Source organism: Alosa pseudoharengus, unplaced genomic scaffold (genome assembly GCF_046254945.1).
Source record: "Alosa pseudoharengus isolate Yale_2024_CS ecotype anadromous, Long Island Sound unplaced genomic scaffold, YU_APseudo_1.1 YU_APseudo_1.1_scf_9, whole genome shotgun sequence".
NCBI lineage: Eukaryota > Metazoa > Chordata > Actinopteri > Clupeiformes > Clupeidae > Alosa > Alosa pseudoharengus.
Window position 1 is genome coordinate 27,775,129 of NW_027468881.1, and position 21,968 is coordinate 27,797,096.

The 21,968-nt window shown below is 43.5% G+C and overlaps 1 protein-coding gene and 2 non-coding genes across 4 annotated transcripts; 2 read left to right on the top strand and 1 right to left on the bottom strand.

Moving 5' to 3' along the window:
* On the top strand, positions 1 to 72 carry trnah-gug (transfer RNA histidin (anticodon GUG)). The gene has a single exon. It is a non-coding gene; the product is annotated as a tRNA-His (tRNA).
* A 5,344-nt stretch (positions 73 to 5,416) lies between these two features.
* Positions 5,417 to 12,130, top strand: tbc1d25 (TBC1 domain family, member 25). Of its 2 annotated transcripts, none has more exons than XM_076275897.1 (7): positions 5,417 to 5,600; positions 6,500 to 6,609; positions 6,770 to 6,924; positions 7,015 to 7,205; positions 7,375 to 7,563; positions 7,905 to 8,180; positions 8,469 to 12,130. In XM_076275897.1, exons 1-7 carry the CDS (start codon positions 5,556 to 5,558, stop codon positions 10,173 to 10,175), a joined length of 2,673 nt encoding a protein of 890 aa, XP_076132012.1. In that variant the 5' UTR covers positions 5,417 to 5,555; the 3' UTR covers positions 10,176 to 12,130. The 2 variants fall into 2 exon arrangements, with proteins under 2 accessions (XP_076132012.1, XP_076132013.1); XM_076275898.1 differs by having other exon boundaries at positions 7,015 to 7,139.
* Positions 12,131 to 12,487: 357 nt separating this feature from the next.
* trnaf-gaa (transfer RNA phenylalanine (anticodon GAA)) lies at positions 12,488 to 12,560 on the bottom strand. The gene has a single exon. It is a non-coding gene; the product is annotated as a tRNA-Phe (tRNA).
* Positions 12,561 to 21,968: the final 9,408 nt, after the last annotated feature.

A 21,968-nucleotide genomic window follows, 5' to 3' on the forward strand; every position in this document is an offset into this window, starting at 1 on the left:
GCCGTGATCGTATAGTGGTTAGTACTCTGCGTTGTGGCCGCAGCAACCCCGGTTCGAATCCGGGTCACGGCAGTGTCGGCAGATTTGATTTTTGTTCAGAAACCATAAAGGTTACTTAGCAGCATCTGTATTCAAAGACCCTTCAGTGATCTACTGTGAAGATCACTGAATTTCACTACTGACCCTTTTCCCACAAAGACTCTTCAGTGATCAGATCACTGAATTTCACTAGCCTACTTCATTATTAGTCCAGTGGACAGAAAGGTGAACCCGGAAATGTTCAGTACACCAAAGTTTTATGATGGAAATATATAGTATGGGTTTGAGTTTTTGGGGGCGATTTAGACGGATTTTTGGATGATAAAAATGTTCAGTGTTTAGGAATAATTTGGATCCTCAAGTTATTTTTGAATTCCACAATCATTTTGGAAATAGATATTCACTGGCCCTCTGCTGTGACTCACAATTGAGTAACAAAGGGAAGAACTAGCCTCTACTACTCCTCACTGTCCTCATCCCTTGTCCTGTCGCCATCTACTCCAGACTCTTCATCCCTGTCCTTCTGCTGTTTTTGCTGTGTAAATATTTTGCCACATGTAACATCACTGCCTTTGCAGAAACAATAATTAGTACAGGCCAAGCCTGCAGCTGCACAGCTGCACTTTCCAGATACATGTATACACAGTTTTAACCCAGCTTTGCAGTTAAAGCTGATAACATCTAACAAATCAGGAGGAGCAACAGGACTTGAATCGAGGGTGGGCAAGTTCCTCTCCTTTCTTCATACCTGTCTTCTAACTCCCTCCAAACGCGGTTATATCCACAGCCGGTGGATCAGGACGGTCTGCTGCTTTCCAAAGCAGCACCTGTAGATGGGCACGTTTTCCATGCTTTCCAAAGCAGCACCTGTAGATGGGCACATTTTCCATGCGTTCTGTAGGAGACTGTGTCATCAGTGCTGGAGGAGCCGGGAGTGGGAGACCTTACCGCCAGGGATGAATTACTGCACGGGCCTACCAGGCCCAGCCCAGGGGCCCAAGGGGTCAGGGGGCCCTGAAGCCTTTGCATGAAATCATTGCCTCAAGTCAAAGTCTGCTTTATTGTCAATGTCTTCACATGCCAAGACATACAAAGAGATCGAAATTACGTTTCTCACTATCACACGGTGGAGACAAGACATATTTTACCAAATTAAGTCCACAGACAAACATAACATTCAAGTAAACAATAAAAAGTAAATAAGAAGGCACATACAATGAAGAAATAAGAGCAGCAAAATTGGGTTGAAATTATGCAATTGTGCATAGACAGTCAATATAATAGTGCAAAGTCAGGCCAATAAATGGCTGAGGTAGTTCTGTTTGACCTAAGTAAGCAAGTGGCATAGTGGTGCAAGTTATGTAAGAGCAGCAGAAGTGTGTTGTGTTTTCAGGACAACAACAACAAGTTGCAAAGTGTGCAAGTGTACAAGTGCAAGGCAGCCATTGTGGGTCCAAAGTCCAGGATGTTATGTAGCTGAGGGTGGAGGGGGGAGAGGGGGGAGAGAGTTCAGCATCCTAACAGCCTGGTGTATGAAGCTGTTGGTGAGTCTGGTGGTGCGGGAGCGCAGGCTTCTGTACCTCTTCCCAGAGGGCAGTGGATCAAACAAATTGTGAGCGGGGTGACTTGCATCACTCATAATTGTGGTCGCCTTGTGGGTGAGGTGGGTGGTGTAGATGTCTTTCAGGGAGGGGAGTGAAGCACCAAATAATCAACACATCAGAATGTAGGCTATGAATCTGATTGAATTTAGTATTGGCCATCCCCAAAATGCAACAGAATACAGGAAATCACATCAAACAAAATAAAACATTTCTGACCCCCAAACCCCCCTTCCACATATGCGACAATTAATAGGGGGCCCTTAATACATCCGGGCCCAGGGGCCCGAAAGTTCATAATCCGTCCATGCTCACCGCTAGGTGGAGGCCCAAGCAAAAGGATCCGAAGAGAGCCCTTGTAAGGGGTACTAAAAAGCTTACAGAGGCCTTCAGTAGAAGCCGCGGGAGGAGACCAGCTGTCGCCTGGGCCTGGCTACGGGAGGAGTGCTTGCCTGAAGAGGGTCTCCATGCAGTGGGCACTGCGGAGAAGGACTTCACGCAACCGGGAGAGCGGCCTGAGGAAGCGGCCTTGGAAGATGAGGTGGTGACACCGGCCTGGGTGCTGACTTCACCGTGAGAAGACCTGGAGGCCCTGCCCCCGCCGGGCGGCTTTAGGCTGGAGTTGGCGGTGGCCCTGGCTGCGGAGCAGAGCAGAGGTGGAGCGGCAAGGAGGTGGTACCTTGAGGACGGACGGTTGGCGGAGCCTGTTCGAGTCGGCCTGTTCGCCGGTGCTCTTTAGAAAAATAAGGAGGAAAAAAAGTTTGTTGTGTGAAATCCGATGACACGAGCCAGAGAGAAGGTCTAGGCCTTGGCGCAATCATGGTGGTGTGGAGCGGCCGGAACAGCGGAGGACAGCTCTGCGACAAGGCAGCAGAGGAGGGACACCAACCTCGGTAGCTGTAGCCTGATTGCGCAGCGTGGTCCAGCTGCGATGGAACTGACTGGCGAGACGACGGAGTGGAGCATCGGAGGTGCAGTGCCAGTTACGGTGCTCAGCGCCGGGGAGTCTGTGGCAGTGGAGGCTATGCCCCGCCAGGTGTTGGAGGAACGTTGCGGTGGTGCACACTGCGAAAGTGCGACCTGAGGGCGTTCTCTGAAGGGAGCTGGGGACGAGAGGCGACAGACCAGGTGACTGCTAGCACGCCCCGCATTGGGCCGCTGGTGGTTGTGGTTCCCCAGGGTGAGTAGGGCCCTTGCGGTGTGTGCACCCCACCTGCTGTGTGGCAGTGCCAGAGACTAATTGTTGGACTGAATGTGGGAACGCCCGCGCTGAGGATGGCAATGGCCTGTTGGAGGAGCTGTGCAACGCCAGCGTGCTGGACTGTGCTTGAGATTCCCACAATGTTTCGCACTGGGGATTCTGGGAGAACTGAATGATCATCTCAATACCAATGTTTCCCAAAAGGCTTGTCCCAAGGAGAACAGTATTACCTTAACCACACATGAGGAAACTGAACAGTCCAATCAATAGACTAGGATAAGCTAGCCAACTATGCTACTTTGTTTACAATATTCCAGGTTTCAACCAGACAGCTGAGTGTGCTGTCATAAATATCAGACATTCAGTATTCTCTCTTTTTATATCAGGATATAAAATAATAGAGATATTACATTGTACTCCTCTGGTCTTCTAAGGTAGGCTATTAAAATGTCTAGCCCCCCCCCCCCCCAAAAAAAAGAAAAATCGAGGTTCGTATCAAACCGTGGGTCAAAAATCGTGATATGAATCGAATTGTTAGGTTGGTGTATCGTTACAGCCCTACTGTATATCGCTACAGCCCTATCCTCCAAAAATCTGTCTAAATTGTACCAAAAAACTCAGCAAAATCAGCTTAATGAGAGTAAAATGTGACCAAACCAAGTTTAAATAGTGATTTTGAATCTTGAAAATGTCAGATATGGACTCAGCATCTCCAGTAACCCCTAAAAACATACTAACATTGTCCATTTTGGCCAAGCAGCTCTTATAATATGATCAATATAGGCGATTATGCTAATTTATGCTAATTAGCTCAATTACACAAATTGCCCAACATATGCAAATTAGCATCCGGCAGTTTCTGCATGCTGGGAACCCATACTATATATTTCCATCATAAAACTTTGGTGTACTCAACATTTCCGGGTCCACAATGGGGCTCTATGGGCTGTCCACCGGACTATACTGTGAAGATCACTGAATTACACTACTTCATTACTGTGAACTAAAGATATCACTGAATTTCACTATTGTGATGACAACTTATAATACAAATTATTTAGGGCAAAACGGCAATTTACCTTGTTGAATATCATGGGTCTTTACTGACTAACTAATTTTTACACCGAAAGATCTACTCGCATCACTGATGTGATTTAATGTCTATGGATGGTCCATACCAGGGCGCGTTCACGGAATTAGAAATTCTCTCTTCAGTGTTTCTCAAAGTGTGGTCCGGGGACCACTAGCCTGGCTAACGTCAGACCTGAATAAAATCGCGCGCGTAAGGGCTCTGGTATGGTCGTGCGTAGCAAGGCAGCATGGGAAACCCCAGGCTAGGGGACCACTGGTGGAGCACTGGTGTAAATCCAAACAGTTCTGCAACACTGTCTATGTAAGATATATGCCAGTTTAAATCATAAGCAAAGTGCAAAGACAAGGTGGTTCAATGAGTAGGCCTATTAGGCTAATACTGTTAAAGTAGTTCTAATCTTTTTTTTAGGTGGTCCATGCATTTCTTTTTTATTGGTTAAGTGGTCCTTGGTCTGAAAAAGTTTGAGAAACACTAGACCAGTGTTTCTCAAACTTTTTCAGACCAAGGACCACTTAACCAGTAGAAAAAACAACACAATAGGCCTACTCACTGAACCACCGTGCTTATTGCACCTTGCTTATTGTGTCAGAGGATTCATATGATTTAAATTGGCATAGCTTACATAGCTAGTGTTGCAGAACTGTTTGGATTCACATACAAGTTGGTTCAATATTGCAAACAACTCATCTATATTATACTTTACCACGTCTGCTCGCGGACCACTTGGGATAGCTTGCGGACCACACTTTGAGAAACACTGGTCTAGACTACATAATCTTAGTGCATCAGGTGCATCCACGGGTTGCGATCATGTCCCAAGTCTATTTGGCCTATGACATGCCTACAGCTAATTCCTTAATTATAATATGGTATACGGAGTTTAAAGTTTAAACTTCACCAAAAGAGTGCAGAAGTTTCTCGATGTCGATTATATAGCCTAATTCCCAGCCAAGCGCACAGGGGCTCTTAATGTTAAGTGTAGTGTGAGTGCTTGACTTGCTGCTCCACAGCGTTTTCACCACTCTCGCTTTCTGAAACAAAAACAGTGATGTAATGTTTATTTGATGTCACATCCTGTCCAAATAAGTGGCCACATAGACAGTAAAATGTTATCCAGGAAAAATAGCCTAACATTAGCACAAAACAAATATTAAAAGCCAGGACATGTGCTAATAAATGTATTATAGATTTAGATCAAATGAAATATATCCCATTCATCAGTATGGCTCCAGCTCATGCAGTTAATTTACGCAACATTGGAATACAATCTGAAACGTTGCCAGAATTTATATAGGCTATGATTATCTGGTCATCGCCTACATTTAAACCTCCCTCGAGTCATATCAACGTGACAGGCGCAGAATAAGACTACTACAATACATTATTAAAAGATTTGAACTATAAAAATGTAGAGGAAAATGCTTGTATTTTGAAATCAGTTTGCTTTGCGATACAGGAAGTACTCCTCCGTGATAGCGATGTTTTCACTGTACCAGACAAAGCGGTACGTGGAGAAAAACGGCTAGTTCACAGCTGTTGATTGTTTTCATGTTAATTTTTATGACACTGTAACATCTGTGAAATATCCCATTCCTTTGGATTATCGAGTGGACTCCCCAACATGGCAGCTGAGGAGGAGAGGGGGGTTGTTCGTGTCAAAGTCAAGGTGAGGAATTTTATGAAGCCAACAACAACAGCAGCGGTAACGTTAAGGATAAATCGAGCTGCCGCCAGGATACCTGCCTTGTGATAATTCTGATCAGGAATTGGACAGTGTGATCAGCTATTTTCCATAAATCTATTAGGTTACTATTACTATAACTGTTTCGCTGTCAGAAATCTTGTTAACAATTGGCATTGTTTGCACAGTAATTTCCACAATGATAAGATGCTGGTGTTTTCCCTTGGCTATAGTCATCGTAATCCCGATGGAAAACACTAACATTATATTTGGTAGTGTAAACATTCATGTTGAATAGACTCTTAATATTTTATCTTATTCAAGTGGACACGGTCGCAATCAATTAGCCTAGGATACAATGAACATGTCCCATGCACATAGAAACAGAAAGTAAAAGTCTAGTTTTTTGGACATTATGTCGACAGCTGTCAGATGAAACTGCACAGGTGTCAAGGAATGTGTAACGTGGTGTTGCAATGAACGTCAACAAGGTTCGTGAGAAGGGGTAGTAGCAGAGTCCTGATTGTAGGCACACAATCCGGGTTTTGTGAGTCATTTATTTAAACAGCACTGACGTCATCGGAAAGTGTCTACTTCTGCTCTGGGTTGAAGTGTGAATTCTTCACTTCTGCTCTAGGATATACAACGCTTTTTACTCTTCTCTCACATCAAAGTAGCTTTTGCCAACTTCATCACAAACATCAATTTGGAAGCATGCTTTCACAGTAGACATAGACTCATTAGAGAATTGCAATTACATGGCCAGCACTTTTTGTGACCAGTTTAAATATAAAGTTAAGTGGTGTTCTTGCTTATTGTGCACTGGCCATTAATTTCAGCTTATGCCAGCATGTCATGGATTTCTCTTGCTCATTTCCTTGTAGAAGTGTGAGGGGATGCTGCCCGTGGAGTTCCGGTCTTTTGCTGTAGACCCTCAGATAACCTCTCTGGAGGTCCTACAGCACATTCTCATCCGGGCCTTTGAACTGAACGGGTTAGTATAGGGCGGGAAGACTGATGGTGAATGAACATCTTGGATATATAATTTGAATGTATTGTGTATTATACGGTATGTTGCATGTAATAAATTGTGAAAAAGTGAAATTGTTTGTAGAATGGTTTAAAACAATCTTGTATTCATGTTCTGTTCACAGGAAGAGGAATTTTGGAATAAGCTACCTGTCTCGTGATCGCTCGGGGGTGGAAGTGTACCTTTCTCTCCTGTCTGATTGGGATTTAGATGCTGCATTTGTCTCGGCAGCGAAACCATACCTGCAGCTCAAGATAGACATCAAACCATCTGAAGACAGTGAGCTTAGCTTTCTTAGAATACAGTATAGCCTCTGCATATGACATATTCACATGAGAGTTGGGCTAATGGTGGTGTTTCTGTCTACAGGTCCAGTTCTGGAGGACTGGGACATCATCAGCCCCAAGGATGTGATCGGTTCTGATCAGCTCGCAGGCGAGAAGCGATCCCTCGCAGCCGCGGCCCTCCCCTTCACCCAGTCCCTCCTGTCCCAGGTTACTGAGCCCGTCAGCCAGCTCTTTTCAGCCAACTCTTTTCCAGTCTCTGCTGCTTTCAGTCAGGTTCATCTCCTAATGTAATCAAGTTGAAGTAAAAACAAACAAACAAACAAAAAAAGCACACCGCTTTCCAAACCGCGCTCTTCTTCCCTAATGTGTTGTCGTGATCAATCAGTATCTGTCAATTTCTCTCTCTCTTTCTCTGTCTCTCTCTCAATGTCACTGTTCTCAGATGGGCCGGACACTGTCCAGAGTGCAGCAAGCCTTGAGCTGGTCTTATGGGGAAGAGGTGAAGCCCTTCAAGCCACCCCTGAGTGACGGCGAGTTCCACAGCTATCTCAACAGCTTGGGGCAGCTCTCGCGGCCAGAGGACCTCCGACTGCGCATCTACCACGGGGGAGTGGAGCCATCGTTGCGCAAAGTATGTGAGCGAGGAAGAGAAAGAGCTGTCATGATGAATCAGAGGAGTACCCGCCTATGAGTGCAAAAGTGAAATCAGTAAATGGACGATACTGTAGTTCCTATAATTGGAATTCTATTCTCTACTTGGTTGTCTGTATGTACACCAGAGATACTATGTTGTTTGTCATTTATATTATTTGTGATGTTCTGTTGTATTGTTGTTATGTAACCAAATACTCATAGACATAGCACGGGGTATAATGTAAATTCAATGAGCTGTATTTACAATTGTCATTAATTAAGCCAAATACTTGAGCTTTTTCTTTCTATTTGTCACTGTTCCTTACTCCATTCTTTTAGGTGGTGTGGCGATATCTCCTGAACGTGTATCCAGATGGGTTGACTGGTCAAGAGAGGATGGATTACATGAAGAGAAAGACTCGAGAGTATGACCAGCTGAAAAGGGAGTGGACAGCCAGGGTCAGCTCAGAAGATCTGGAGTTCATCAGAGGAAATGTCATGAAGGATGTGCTAAGAACTGACCGAGCACACCATTACTACGCTGGCTCGGAGGACAGCCCCCACCTCACAGCTCTGACAGACCTCCTGACAACCTATGCCATCACACATCCACAGGTATAAACCTCTGCTATCAGCTCATGCTTTTATAAGTGGCAGTATGTACATGTAATGGTTAAGACCATAATAACCTCTGGTGATTTTATTGTCACTACTGACAAAGCCATATTCCTACCAGCTCTGCTAACTAACTGTTCATTTTTTAACTTTACATGGCATTTTGTAATATTCATTTATGTAACCAAGCAAAAAATGTGCAGATGCAGTTTATGAATCTGAACTTTGTTGTCTTAACAAATGCTGTCCTGAAATAGCTCAAGGTTTGTTTTCTGTCGTTCCTCAAAGGTATCCTACTGCCAGGGTATGAGTGATATTGCATCACCAATTCTCGCAGTGATGGACAATGAAGCACATGCATTTATCTGCTTCTGTGGAATCATGAAGAGGCTGGAAGGCAACTTCCGTCCTGATGGTCAGCTCATGTCAATCAAATTCCAGCATCTGAAGCTGCTGCTCCAGTATTCCGACCCGGAATTCTACGCCTATTTGGTTTCCAAGGGAGCCGATGACCTGTTCTTCTGTTACCGCTGGCTACTCCTAGAGCTGAAGCGGGAGTTTGCGTTCGATGACGCCCTCAGGATGCTGGAGGTAACCTGGAGTTCCCTTCCACCTGATCCCCCTGAAACAGAAGTGGAGTTGATTGGTCCACCTCTGGAGTCGGACAAAAATGACAGCTCAGAGAAGGGCTGCGGAATTGCAGAGGGGGAAATGACCGAAGGTGAGCAAACCGAAAAGCAACGAAAGCGCCATATGTTACGGCCGTCACGAGAAGAGGCCGATGGCGAAAGGAAGATGACCTTAGAAGACGAGCCAAAGGTTGAGGCAGGACCAAGACGTGATGGTGAAGGAGACTACCGCTCAGCATACGAGGCAAAGATGAGCAATGCTGTGGTCCCTCCATTTGAGAAACAAGCCAGTTTTGGTGAATTCAAATACTACAGTGCCAGAAATGAGGACAGTTTTGAGGCATCCACTATTTCCACCCCAGAGTTTCATTCTTGTAGTCCTGCGTCACCTTTGCCAGTTCGCCAGTCAACGGAGGACAGTGAGGATGACCCTGGAGAGAGGGCGCCTTTGATCAATTCATCAACTCCAGACACGGAGCAAAGGAGCTCACCCAATGGGCAAGCATCTCCAGTTTCACCACTGCCTTCATGCCTGCCTACTAGGAACACCGAATCCAGCCATTCTCTCACCAAATCCCCCTCACTATCCAACTGGAGAGGAACCTCCCCGGAAAGCCCGCCCTCCCATTACGGTGTGTCTACTTTAATGAATGGAAGACCAACATCTCCAGATGAAACACCTGGGAGACCCGCATCACCTCCTCCGGCCTCTCATGGAACGGGGGCGGCTAACTCTCCCTCCACGCCCCCCGGAAAGTCAACTCTTTCCTCCCCGACTCTGGCCTTCCCTCAGAATCGCTCTTTGCTGTCCTCTCCTGTCTTGTCTTTCACCAGATCCCCCTCTCTACCCAGGCCTTTTTCCAGCAATCTCCCTTCCCCTTGCTCCAAAACCTCCACTACCACGGTGAATTCCCCTAACACTAACAGTGCACCCATGAAGCCCTGTTCTTTGCCACCTCCACAAGAGTTTGGCAAAGGCAATCCCTTCATGCTGTTTCTGTGCTTGTCTATTCTACTAGAGCACCGTGACCACATTATTAAGAACAGTTTAGATTATAACGAACTGGCCATGCACTTTGACAGGCTTGTTCGGAGACACAATCTTGGGAGGGTGCTGCAACGTGCTAAAGCGCTTTTTGCCGATTACCTTCAAAGTGAGGTCTGGGACTCTGAGGAAGGGGATGAGGTCAGCCTGGAATCTCCCACCACAGCTGACAACAGCCTCCATTCTCCCACTAACAGATCAACAATTCCCAGTCAGCAGTCGCCGACTCAGGCCACTTCCTCATCCAACTCGACCTACAACCTTGCTTCCACTATTCCCTCGCCCACAAATCAAATTCCTCTCTCTTCTCCCTCCTCATGACTACTTCTCCTTCTCCTTGACTTGCATCTCAACACAGGAAGGGAACTTCCTGTGTTCCCTCCCCATGCCACAGCCCACATCGTATAATATACACCATAGATCAAACTTCATTTTCTGAGATTGTTCCCAGTCATTACATGTCATTATTAACTGATTGCAAATTTACCATAGCTAAAATCCCCACTGTCCCACCACTTGCATAATGTGTACATCACTCTTTCACAGGAGACCTTCAGATCCACTCCTCACCTTCTTTTCCCAGCAATTCATACCCACATTCTTGCCTTTGACTTTTAATTCCAGCCTTGTTGTGTCTTGAGTTGCCCTTGCTATTATGGAATCTTTGATTTTTCAGGTTTACAAATGATTTTCAGTAGGTTTTGTTGGTTCTTATGCTTTACCAAAGTTACTTAATTAAAGGGAAAAAATATTTTTGTTTGTTATATTGCTCAGAATATGGATGTGCATTGTTGATTTTGGCTAATGTTCAGAAATGTCAATGTGAATATGCAGACATATCCTAAACTTGATTTGAGTATTTTATTGGGTCTTGGAAAACACACATTTATTTACTTATATTTGTGATGAAACTTGACGACTGATGTTTTTTCTGCACATAATTACTGTTATTGTACATCTGTACATTCAAGGAATGCGTATAACTGGTATTTGCCTTTAGCGCTTTTAGAATTTAGACTTATTGGAGCATTGAAGCAGTCCATTCCAAAGAGAACAGACCGTGTTATTTAGCCGAAAAAATGACCGAATGGTCTAAAATGGCCATTGCCAAAAGCTGTTTAAACCCACAGAGTAAGATATACCTGGGGTTATGTTGATGGTACTACTACTTACAATTAAATATTTCAGTGTTTCGATTTTTTTCACTATGAGAAAACGTATTGACTGTAGCAATAGGTGGCAAGCCGGTTCATAAATGTGAAAACCTATCAAACACACAGGATATCAGAAAAAATGACTCAAGCTTGTACTTTATCCTGTTGTGTCTGATTTCAAACTGGGTGACTGGAAAACTTCAGCTGTATAGCTCCACTTTATACAATGTAACTGTTGCTATTGAAATAGAAATCTGTTCAAAATGTTTATTTCAATATTCCCTTTATATTTGAAAACAACTGGAAGTTGCCTGTCAGCAAGTTACAGTGACATAAAAAGAAAAGATGTGTGATGAGAGCATATTACATTAGCATTTGATTCCCTTGTTTACCAAGAACGTTTGTTAGAATTTGAACGTTCAGTAAGTACATAAGTAAAGTTCTATACAAAATATATTACACTACATAATCAAACAGTGAATCAGTCTAACTTTACAAATTTTACTTCAGCTTTTTATTCTGTATAGATGCAGTTGCTGTATAGTCCTTGCTAGTTTTGTTTTGTTTTAAATCTCATACCAGAGTTGACTCACTGAAATTATTTATCACACCAGTGAAGATCAATATATTTTCCATATTCCTGCAACAGTTAATTCATTCAGGGACCACGTACCTAAATATACAGACACATGGCATTGGATGAAATAGGCTAGTCATGAGCCATCAAGTTTTTCACTAATGGGACATTTTGCTAGTGAGGTCTGTGTGGCCAGTTAGGGTCTTGTAATAACTAACAGCCCACCCAAGTGTTCTAGTCAATGCTTTGCACAATAGTCCCTAGTTGGGACAATTTCTGACTGAAATTATTTACAAGTCTTAACACCAAGTGTTCTTTTGATTTCTTTCCTTCACATTTACAAGTGCTTTTAGCAGGTCCCTCGCAAGGACCAAAAGCATATTTCCTAAGGTAGGAGATATTAAAGGCCTTGTGCTTATGTGTGATTTTTAGTATTGAATGTTTATGAGTAGCCTATACCTTTTTTGTTTTGTATATTTATGCATTGAAAATGTTGCTGGACTGAATGCTAGCAATACAGATATTTGTAAAATAAACTTCCCCAATTTAAATGTTTTGTTTGCTTGTCCAGAAACAATCAATCGCATTTGGAAGTTAGAAATGTACATGAAAAATAAGATATATAGCCTAGGGCTTAATGGATTAATGAAGAAGCAGGCCCTATAGGCCTTTTTGTGTCTGAAAACTCTGAGAAATAACTAAGGAACTACTTAACTTCCGTATGCATGTAGTTAGGCCTACTGACTAGCACAGATCAGTGTGTCCATCTTTCAGTTCTCATTCCAAACCAATGGCGCATGTCTCTGGTCTCTACATATATTCAGATTTCATTTTTACATCCGTCCGTACTGCTGGTTAGTTCAAGATCAGTCATCACCCGCGTCAGACCCGTGGGCACAAAATGCCGAAACCCGGGATCGAACCAGGGACCTTTAGATCTTCAGTCTAACGCTCTCCCAACTGAGCTATTTCGGCTGATGAAAAGTACTATAGCACCCTCTACCTTATAAATGCTTACCTGACTGTCGTCAACAGCCTACTTCGTTTACTATCCTTCCAAACGTTCATTAGTCCAATACCACCTCTTCGATCACATTCATGCATAAAAGATTTGCTGCTCGAGAAAGTTATAGGAAAATTGAGCGCTTGGCTACAAATGTGTTAAATTTGTCAGAAATTGGTAGACTTTAGCTCTAGGCTAGCACCATGGCTAGCACTGATATGTGTGGCCTAGCCCACTGATCTATAAAGAACATTGTTGATGGGGCGGCAACAATGGGATAGTCTATCCAGTGTTCTTTATAGATCAGTGGGCCTAGCCGCATAGCCGTGATGCTAGCCGTCGCATTCATGACGTCACTTTATACATCCCTACCTCCTTCACCAGATTACTACCACAAGGGGGAGACATCTCCTTTTAGGTTTATAGACCTGTTTACGCTCGTCAATTTCACGCAGAATCATTACACTGTATCATAATGCTCCAGTATTCCTGGTTACTCATATAAGGCAAATCTTACATTTTATAACATTTGAGATAATGGTAGGGCCTCCTCCCTCTGGAGCACCGTCACACACTAAACTTTCTGTATGATCATTATTTTGGCGTTTGTTTCAAAGTAAATGTAATGTTGCAATTGTATAATGTAAATGTATAAACTTAATTTTGAAAAAATACATTTTGAAAAAAAGCCTACCAAATTTAAGTTATCCTGTACATTCGAAAAATGTAAGCAAGTAGGGCTTGATAGTGCCAGATGTCTCAGGTCTAATGTACAAAACCAGTTGTCATCAACTGTCAGAAACGTATTTAATTGGTAATAGCCTATAGGAACAGACATATGCCGACCAGAGGGAGGAGCAGTTGCTCTATTCATGAGATTGTCCAACAATGTGTATTCTTTCCTGTATCTTGAAGTCTATCTGTTATACCCCTCCTCTCTCTTCATCTCCTCTCTGTGGTTAATGCTATATGGCATTGGGCAAATCCACAGTGAGATACAGAGGTGGGGATTATGGGCTATTGCTTAAGTGTGTCTGTGTCTGTGTCAGTCTCACACCTCCCATTGCACATATGACACCCCAGTGATTCAGGGCTAATCCAGTTAGCATGGCGGTCAGACAGGGTCGGATTCCACATGAGCACAAACATGGTAACTCACACAATGCAGCAACTCAACGCAGGGTTGGGGAGGTGTTATATGTATGGAATATAGACAAAGAGAGTTATATGTATGGAATATAGACAAAGAGATATGTGCACACACACGCACACTCTCTCTCTCTCTCTCTCTCTCTCTCTTTCTCTCTCTCTCACACAAAGAGAGTTATATGTATGGAATATAGAAAAAGAGAGTTATATGTATGGAATATAGACAAAGAGATATGTGCACACACACACACACTCTCTCTCTTTCTCTCTCTCACACACACACACACAAAGAGAGGTATATATATGGAATATAGACAAAGAGATATGTGCCCACACACACACACACTCTCTCTCTCTATCTCTCTCTCTCTCTCACAAAGAGAGTTATATGTATGGAATATAGACAAAGAGAGTTATATGTATGGAATATAGACAAAGAGGTATGTGCAGTAGTGGTGGCAACACAAAGGCATTGGGGAAAGGGCACTTTTATGTTCTAATTCGCTGATTTGATCAGTGTGCATTAGATTGGCCCGTGTGCTTTGGTCTGTCACATGGAAATCCAATGTATGAGAGGTATTGGTTGTAAGTATAAAAATGCACACACACACACACACACACACACACACACACACACACACACACACACACACACACACACACACACACACACACTCTCTCTCTCTCTCTCTCTCTCTTTCTCTCTCTCTCTCTCTTACACACACACACACACACACACACTCTCACACACGCACAAACATGTTTTGCATGATCACACCTTGACAATGACTGGCAGCGACCTCAGATGTCCTATGTGATTTCACAACCAGACTGTCTCTCTCTCTCTCCTCTGTCTTTCTCTCTCTCTCTCTTTCTCTCTCTCTCTCTCTCTCACACACGCACACACACACACACACACACACACTCATACACTGCCACATCTAGCAGAATGTGTGTATTAACATAAGTCATTCACCCATCATTTTCGGAGAGATGACACCTGACTCCCTGGGCCCTACAGTTAGACCCTGTTAGACAGTTAGACCCCTGACAGTCTGCCTTTTCCTGCTAAGGCCCCTGTTAAGTACCCTGCTAAAGACCCTGTGGGTTGGCCCTGCTGAGGTCCCTGCATGTTTGCAGCTGCCTTGGTCTACTTCCTCCTTTGCATGTCTGCTAGGTTGTTGTTTGTCCCGCCCTAGATTGCTGATTGTCCACACACAAACAGGAAGAGTTCAAAGGTCAAGATTGCTTAGAAACCTCTCCTGCTGCATCCTGGGATGGGTGGCATCCTCCTGGCTCCTAGTAAATTGGATGTTACTTCTTGTCTTTCCTTCCTGCTTCTTCTTATCAAGCATCAACACTCTCCTCTGCTTCCAAACACCTAGGTGGCGTGTCTCACTGTCCCTGACTGGCCATACATATCAGACTAAGTCCGGACCACCATGTGGGCCTTTCTTTGCATCTGAAGGAATGGTGGTGGCTTGAAACATGCTGATTCAGGGCCTGTCCACACGGAGCCGCTTTTTAGGTTAAACGTAGAGGTTTTGCTCCGTCCTGGCCGAGCGTCCAAACAAATCCTGTAAATGCAATGCCCGAAACCGCACTTTTTTGAAACCTGGTCCCAGAGTGGAAAAATCTGAAACCGTAGCCCGTTTGAATTTGTTTAGACAGCGAAACCACACATCCTGCTTGCATATCGATGATGTCATCGCCACACCTCAGCTGCCCTGGACTTGCATTTATAGTATTGCCTAACAAAACTAGTTTTCATACATGACTTTACCTACGATTACACTCCGTAAGATAAATATCACAATTGGTGCTGCGCAGCGCCGATAGCTAATGACTTGGTGGACTGAACACTGTTTTTCCCAGTGTTTTTTTATGCATTCTAGCTACTGTCAGTGACGCGAGAGAACTTAAGTTATTAGGAAAGTGCGGTGTAAGTTTAGGCTACATTAATTTGTGCGTAGTGCTAGTGTCATTCATTTATTTTACATGTCTTACAACATATATACATGCATTCAAAGTCGAGTGAAATCAGATATAAGCATACAAAGACGCTTAGAACTCACGTTAAGCCGATGGTAGCACACTGAATGCAAATGCGCGATTTGATGCAGGCAAAAGTATTGACTGTTACTAACGAAGGTTTTATAGCAATATCATAAATGTGGCGACAGAATAGCCTAGAACTTGGGTAAGCCTTGCGTTTAGTAGCCTAATTGCGGTGATAGCCAAAACTAATGTGAATCACGGACTATCCTCCAACCAAAGAAAGTAAAGGTGATTAGTAGGCCTACCTGCGTTAGCCAAATAAAGGACGGGACTGCACCCTTCACAAACCGTAAAATAAAGTTTATTAGTTTTACAGTTGACTACAGTTGACAGTTCACCATCAGTCCACACAAACAATTCTGGTTTCCTTGCACTAGCCATTTCGTCGTAGCCTATTCTGTCTGTTTGTAAAGCGCAAGTTTTGGTCAATTTCTGTAAAGAAACAGTGCCACCTATAGGCCTGGGGTATGAAGTAACGTGTTGAATCGTGTTGAGATGGATCCGTTTGGACGCAAATATTCTTGATACGGTTCCAGGGAAGACGGAGCAAAAAAAGATCGGTTTGGTACGTGTGGACTAGGCCTCATGCATGCCACATTTGATTATGTTAGAGAAACAACTGTGACCACAGCCGCATTGCACTAATGAGAGATTGACTCCCTGGGAAAAGGGTTGAGTTCAGAAGCACTGGTTTCATTACTATAATGGAGATCCAAATGTGAGACATAAAACATGGTCATCAAACTGAAAAGAGGAACAGGAAAGAAAGTTCTCAAACTTCTGGCCACTCTGTGCGGTTTGGTCAACTTTTTGTTTTGCCTTCAATTAACCTCTTTGAATCATGTGTCAGTTCCCATAGGACCGGGTCACTGCGATTCCATTTGACAGAACCAGTGTAAATGTTCTAATAATAAGAGATTCATTTGAAATATTCATGAACCAAACCACTCAACGAAAGCTAGTCAACTGTCTCAATTGTAGGATAACAAGATAACATCAGTCGCGCTGGTTTTCATCGGCTGCTATTATTCGCAGCCAGTGTGTCCACAAACAAAGGCTGGTGAGGAAATGCAGCCCTTGTGAGTGTTATTGTGTGAGTCACATGACAGGGTCAAGGCAGGATGTCCTGTGGTAAAGTGTGAGTTGCACTGTAATGACCGGCTCCTCTGCTTCCTGACAAGCATGTGGTTGTGCACTGTACACACACAGAGACACACAGATACACACACATACACACACACAAAGACACACACGCACACGCAAAAGCACACACACACACACACACACACATATAACAGGCAATGTGGTGAGTACCTGAGAGATGGTCAGTCCCACACGCTCAGAGTCACGGGGGGGGGGTTTCCAAAGTCTCCTTCCTGTCGTCCCTTAATCCATCTCCTTACATGTCTTCCTCTCTCTGTCCTTTCATCTCCCTCTCCACAGCCAGCTGAGGGATGGTACCAGATTATTTTTGCAAATTAAGTTTGAAAGCTTTTGTAATCATCTTTGTTCATAAAATCTGCGAAAAGTTAAAAAGAAATTGCCTTAAAAAATGAACCAGCAGACCCTCATCTGGTTTTGTTTTCGAGTTTTGTGGTGTAAATGTGTATCTTTATGTCAGCACTCTGTGAAAAAAACAACAATCCGGATGTATTTTACAGTATTTCAAATATACACAGGAGAGATGTTACAGTAAATTCCCAGTGCTATAGGAGATTTCACACAGCGCTCAATCATGCTGGTATTACTGTAACATGATGCTATCACAGTAATGATTATGGAAAAATGAGGGAATGCATTATGTGACTATCACCCCCATAACTCTGAGACAAAAAGCACATCATACAAATAAAGAAATCTCTTTTTCTTTTTGCTCTTTGTGTTTGCGTTCTATATTGCATCGGTAAGCTGGAAATGAAGACCTCCGTCTTGCAGTCACACTGTAATTGTTCCCATGTGTCGCACCCATGTTTCTGATGGCCTTCATCTGAAGGTGCGTCCAGCTGCATCTCCATGCTGCGGTCGCCTCCCCAGCATATGGTGCCGTGTTTTGCACTAACGTCTCTGCTTCACTAATTAGACGAAAGGGTGTGAGGGTTTTCATTTCAAAATGGCTGGATTACATGCTGTCACAGCTGACAAGACCAGGCTGTCAACAGAGTCTGCGCCATGATCCCCTGAGGGCAGCGGCCGTTCTCACTGAGAGACCGCACCACTGTGCGGCAGGTCTCCGAGGCAAGAGAGCCGGTGATTTAAGGCAGTGGTTTTCAAAGTGGGGGCCGCGAGGGGGTGCCAGGGGGGCCTCAGCAAGTTGGAAGGAAAAATAAAACAACAAATAAATACATTAAAATATACCTATTACTGTGAGGATTGTTATACAATGGCATTATAATAATGTGACGCATATCTGAACATTATATTTCCCATGATAATGACTTGGAATAATAGTAGAGCGATAGCTCTCATAGCAGAAAGCCCCAAATACAATTTTTACACACTGTATGCTCCATCGCGAAGTGCTTGTGGCTAAAATAATTATTAGGATTAGCTTAATGTATTTTTACATTTGCCGTAGTATTGTCGATAGTTTTAATAACACATCAAGGGGGTCCTTGGCCAGAACCTAGTGGTATTTGGGGGCCTTGTCGTGGAAAAGTTTGGGAACCCCTGATTTAAGGGGATAGAGGGGCTGTCTCATTTTCATCGTGTTATTGCATAATCACCTTCATTAGCATTCATTAGCATTCACGCACTTGCAGGGTGTGTGACCTCACACACACACACACACACACACACACACACACACACACACACACAAACTAACACGCACACATACACCTGACATGTTATTACAGTAAAGAATCTGTCTGTTGATGTGTGACAGTCTGTGATGGTGCTTCTTGACAGCAGTGTAACCTTGTTCATGCACTGTAGTTTATGGCATGACATTTTCCTCAGAAGCCAGAAGGGTTGAAGGGCGCTGTGACAAAATAAGAACAACAAAGAGTGAAAGGAAATGCAAAATATGTTTACCAATATACTTATAGCACATGGGAAGGGAGGGACTACATCACAAGGAAAGGAAAGTAGATAAAGAGAATATCATAGCTTAGTATGTGAGATATTAGCCCTACTCTAAGTAAATGTAAGATGTCACTAGTGAGATATAAGATACACTGGAAAAACAATGAGATGTTATAAAATAAGGTGATACAAAATTTCTCAAGAACAGCCAAAAGTTTTGGATAGCATGTCAGGAAAAGAATAGCAGCTATTTTTTGTGCAATAACATCTAGACATCAGTGTGTGTGTGTGCATGAGTGAGTGTGGGGGGGGGCTGGGCGGGTGCTAGGTCTGTTTGTGCTTCAGTGTTTTCCTGTATGCGTGTGTAGTTATGTTAAACACATTGAATATTAAGAACAACATCCACAGCAGTCTTCAGTCAAAGTTTCTGCAGTGGGATAATAAAGTACTCTAGTTTTTTTCAGTCAAATGGATGAGCACAGGGCTTCAGTACTTCTACAGCTGTGTGTGTGAAAGAGAGAGAGAGAGGGAGAGAGAGAGAGAATGAGAGAGAGAGGGAGTGTTATACACAGAGAGTGTGTTTATACATGTGAACGTGTGCGCGCGTGTGTGTATGCGTGCGCGCGTGTGTGTGTGTCTGTGTGTGTGTGTGTGTGTGTGTGTCTGTGTGTGTGTGTGTGTTCTCTCTGCCTCCAGCCAGTAGCAGAGGTTACAGTTATATAAGGAGAGAAACAGAGAGAGACAGCTAACACATGACAAGATTTCTTAGGCACTCTCTTCTTCTCTCACACACAATTACACTGTCTCCATCCCTTTCTCTCTCTCACTCTCTCTCTTTCTCTCTCTCTCTCTCATACAAACACACACACACACACACACACACACACACACACACACACACACACACACACACACAGATGCAAACATATCTCTAAACCCAGTTTTCTGAGGACATTGTATTTCTCCTTGTCTTCAATAATCTGTTTAACAGGTTTAGTCATAGTCTCAAGGAAAGGGCCGTCAGCAGTGTGCAAAACACCTATAAACTACCCATGAACTAACAACACCCATAAACTAAGAACAGCCATGGTCAGACAGCTTAACTTGTTGCCCAAACTCTATGGTCACATAATAACCTTTTTGCACTGTGTGCCTTATTTAGGAATATTTTGTTCCACTTGTCAAACACTGCATCCATTCTGGGTTGAGCATTACCACTGTCCAGTTTGCATCATTGTCCTGTTGGAGTGGCTGGGAGTGTCTCCCCTGAGATGCCTTGAGCTGGAAAATCATCTGGTAGGTTTTGCATTATTTAACGGCTACAGTAACCTTACAGGCGTCTGATTTCCCTGTGGTGCCCAAACGTATGTGCCTTATTATCTGTGTGTGTGTGTGTGTGTGTGTGTGTGTGTGTGTGTGTCTGTGTGTGTGTGGGTGTGTATGTGTCTCTGTGTGTATGTGTCTATGTGTGTGTGTGTGTGTGTGTGTGTGTGTGTGTCTGTGTGTGTGTGTGTGTGTGTGTGTGTGTGTGTGTGTGTGTCTGTGTGTGTGTGTGGTGTGTTTGTGAAGAAATGGATCAATGTTTTTCCTATACCAAAGCTTTCAGGTCTGGTTTCCAAATCTCACATAAATCCTGTAGATGTACCAATGCTGACCTAGTTACTGTATAGTCACCAGCGACACACACACTCCTGGTGGCTGTGTGTACAGTATGGAAACAGGAGCGTCAGAATGCATCAGTGTGTTAGAGTGCATGTGTGTGTGTGTGTGTGTGTTTGAGGACTATTGGTTCTCATGGGTCTTATTGAGTCCTGGTTTTGATGGACAAGTTTGTCCCTGTTTTTAATTCCACAATCTGTGCTCTGTCAGAAATGTAATAGATCAGGGTTTTATTTGTTCTCTGTACCCAAACGTTGATAAATCTGTTTGCCTGTAGTTAATATTTAATTGTACTGCATCGATGGCGGATGGTTGGAATTCCACTTAGTTTCGCCCTTAGAATGCTTTCATTGTCCATAAAGTATTGAGATGTAAATGCCAAGTTTACATTGTAATCTACATGTAAACATCTTGAAATTCAGTCATTTAAAGCTTTCAGTATTTGACTAACTTGTGCTTACCATTGTGTTTTAATTCATTAGATTACAGTAATCACCCTTAGTTCAATTTCTCAAATTAGTTTGCAAGACAGGTTAGTGGTCGGGGTCAGGCGGGAGGGGTGAGGGGTCAGTGTAAGCTTCAGGGGAATATTACAGTGGGTTTAGTGATCCAGACCTGATTTGTTATGACAAAATTAATATTTTCAAAAGAGTGTTGGGTGGCCTACATATGTACTGTAGCTGCATCACCAGGTGTATGTGTATATGCATGTGTCTATATTGTATACGTGTGTGTATGTGTTGGTGTAAATGCTTTATGTGATGTAAGTGTGGACAGTATGTTGAATGGGCTGCACTTATTACCGTGTGTGTGTGTGTGTGTGTGTGTGTGTGTGTGTGTGTGTGTGTGTGTGTGTGTGTGTGTGTTTGTGTCTGTCTGTGTGTGTGCGTGCGTGCGTGTGTGTGTGTGTGTGTGTGTGTGTGTGTGTATGGATCAGAGATGTTTCCAGTAATGGATGTGGTGAGCATCTCCACAGCTCTTTAGTGGACCCTCTCAGCTCGTATAGCACATCTGTATTTATAGACAGAAGATAGGACATAGCACTCAAGACAAACAAAAATCTATACAGAATCTTAGTGTGTCAAGATGTTTGTGTTCCGGACATCTTTCTGAGGCTCTGTCGCCACATCTGGGTTCTATGTTCTATGTTCTATGTACTCATGAGTTCTATGTGCTCACTCCCATGTCTGCAGCCATACATATGCGTTGAATGCAGGGGTGGAGTGGGACACTAAATATTGCCAGGAGATTTCAATCCCTAGTGGCCCCCTTCCAACAAGGGCACAGGGGTGTCGACAGAGACTTTCTAATGAGGAGACACGTCACTCAAAATTTTTTCCATAGAAATGCATAGGGTTAGTTTGTAACGCCAATATGGCAGTTGTCTACACATATCCCACCCCTTCTGCGGCAAAACGTCGACAAGTGAATACATTGAGCCAATCATGTGGTGTGTTGTGAACACATTGAGCCAATCATGTGGTGTGTTG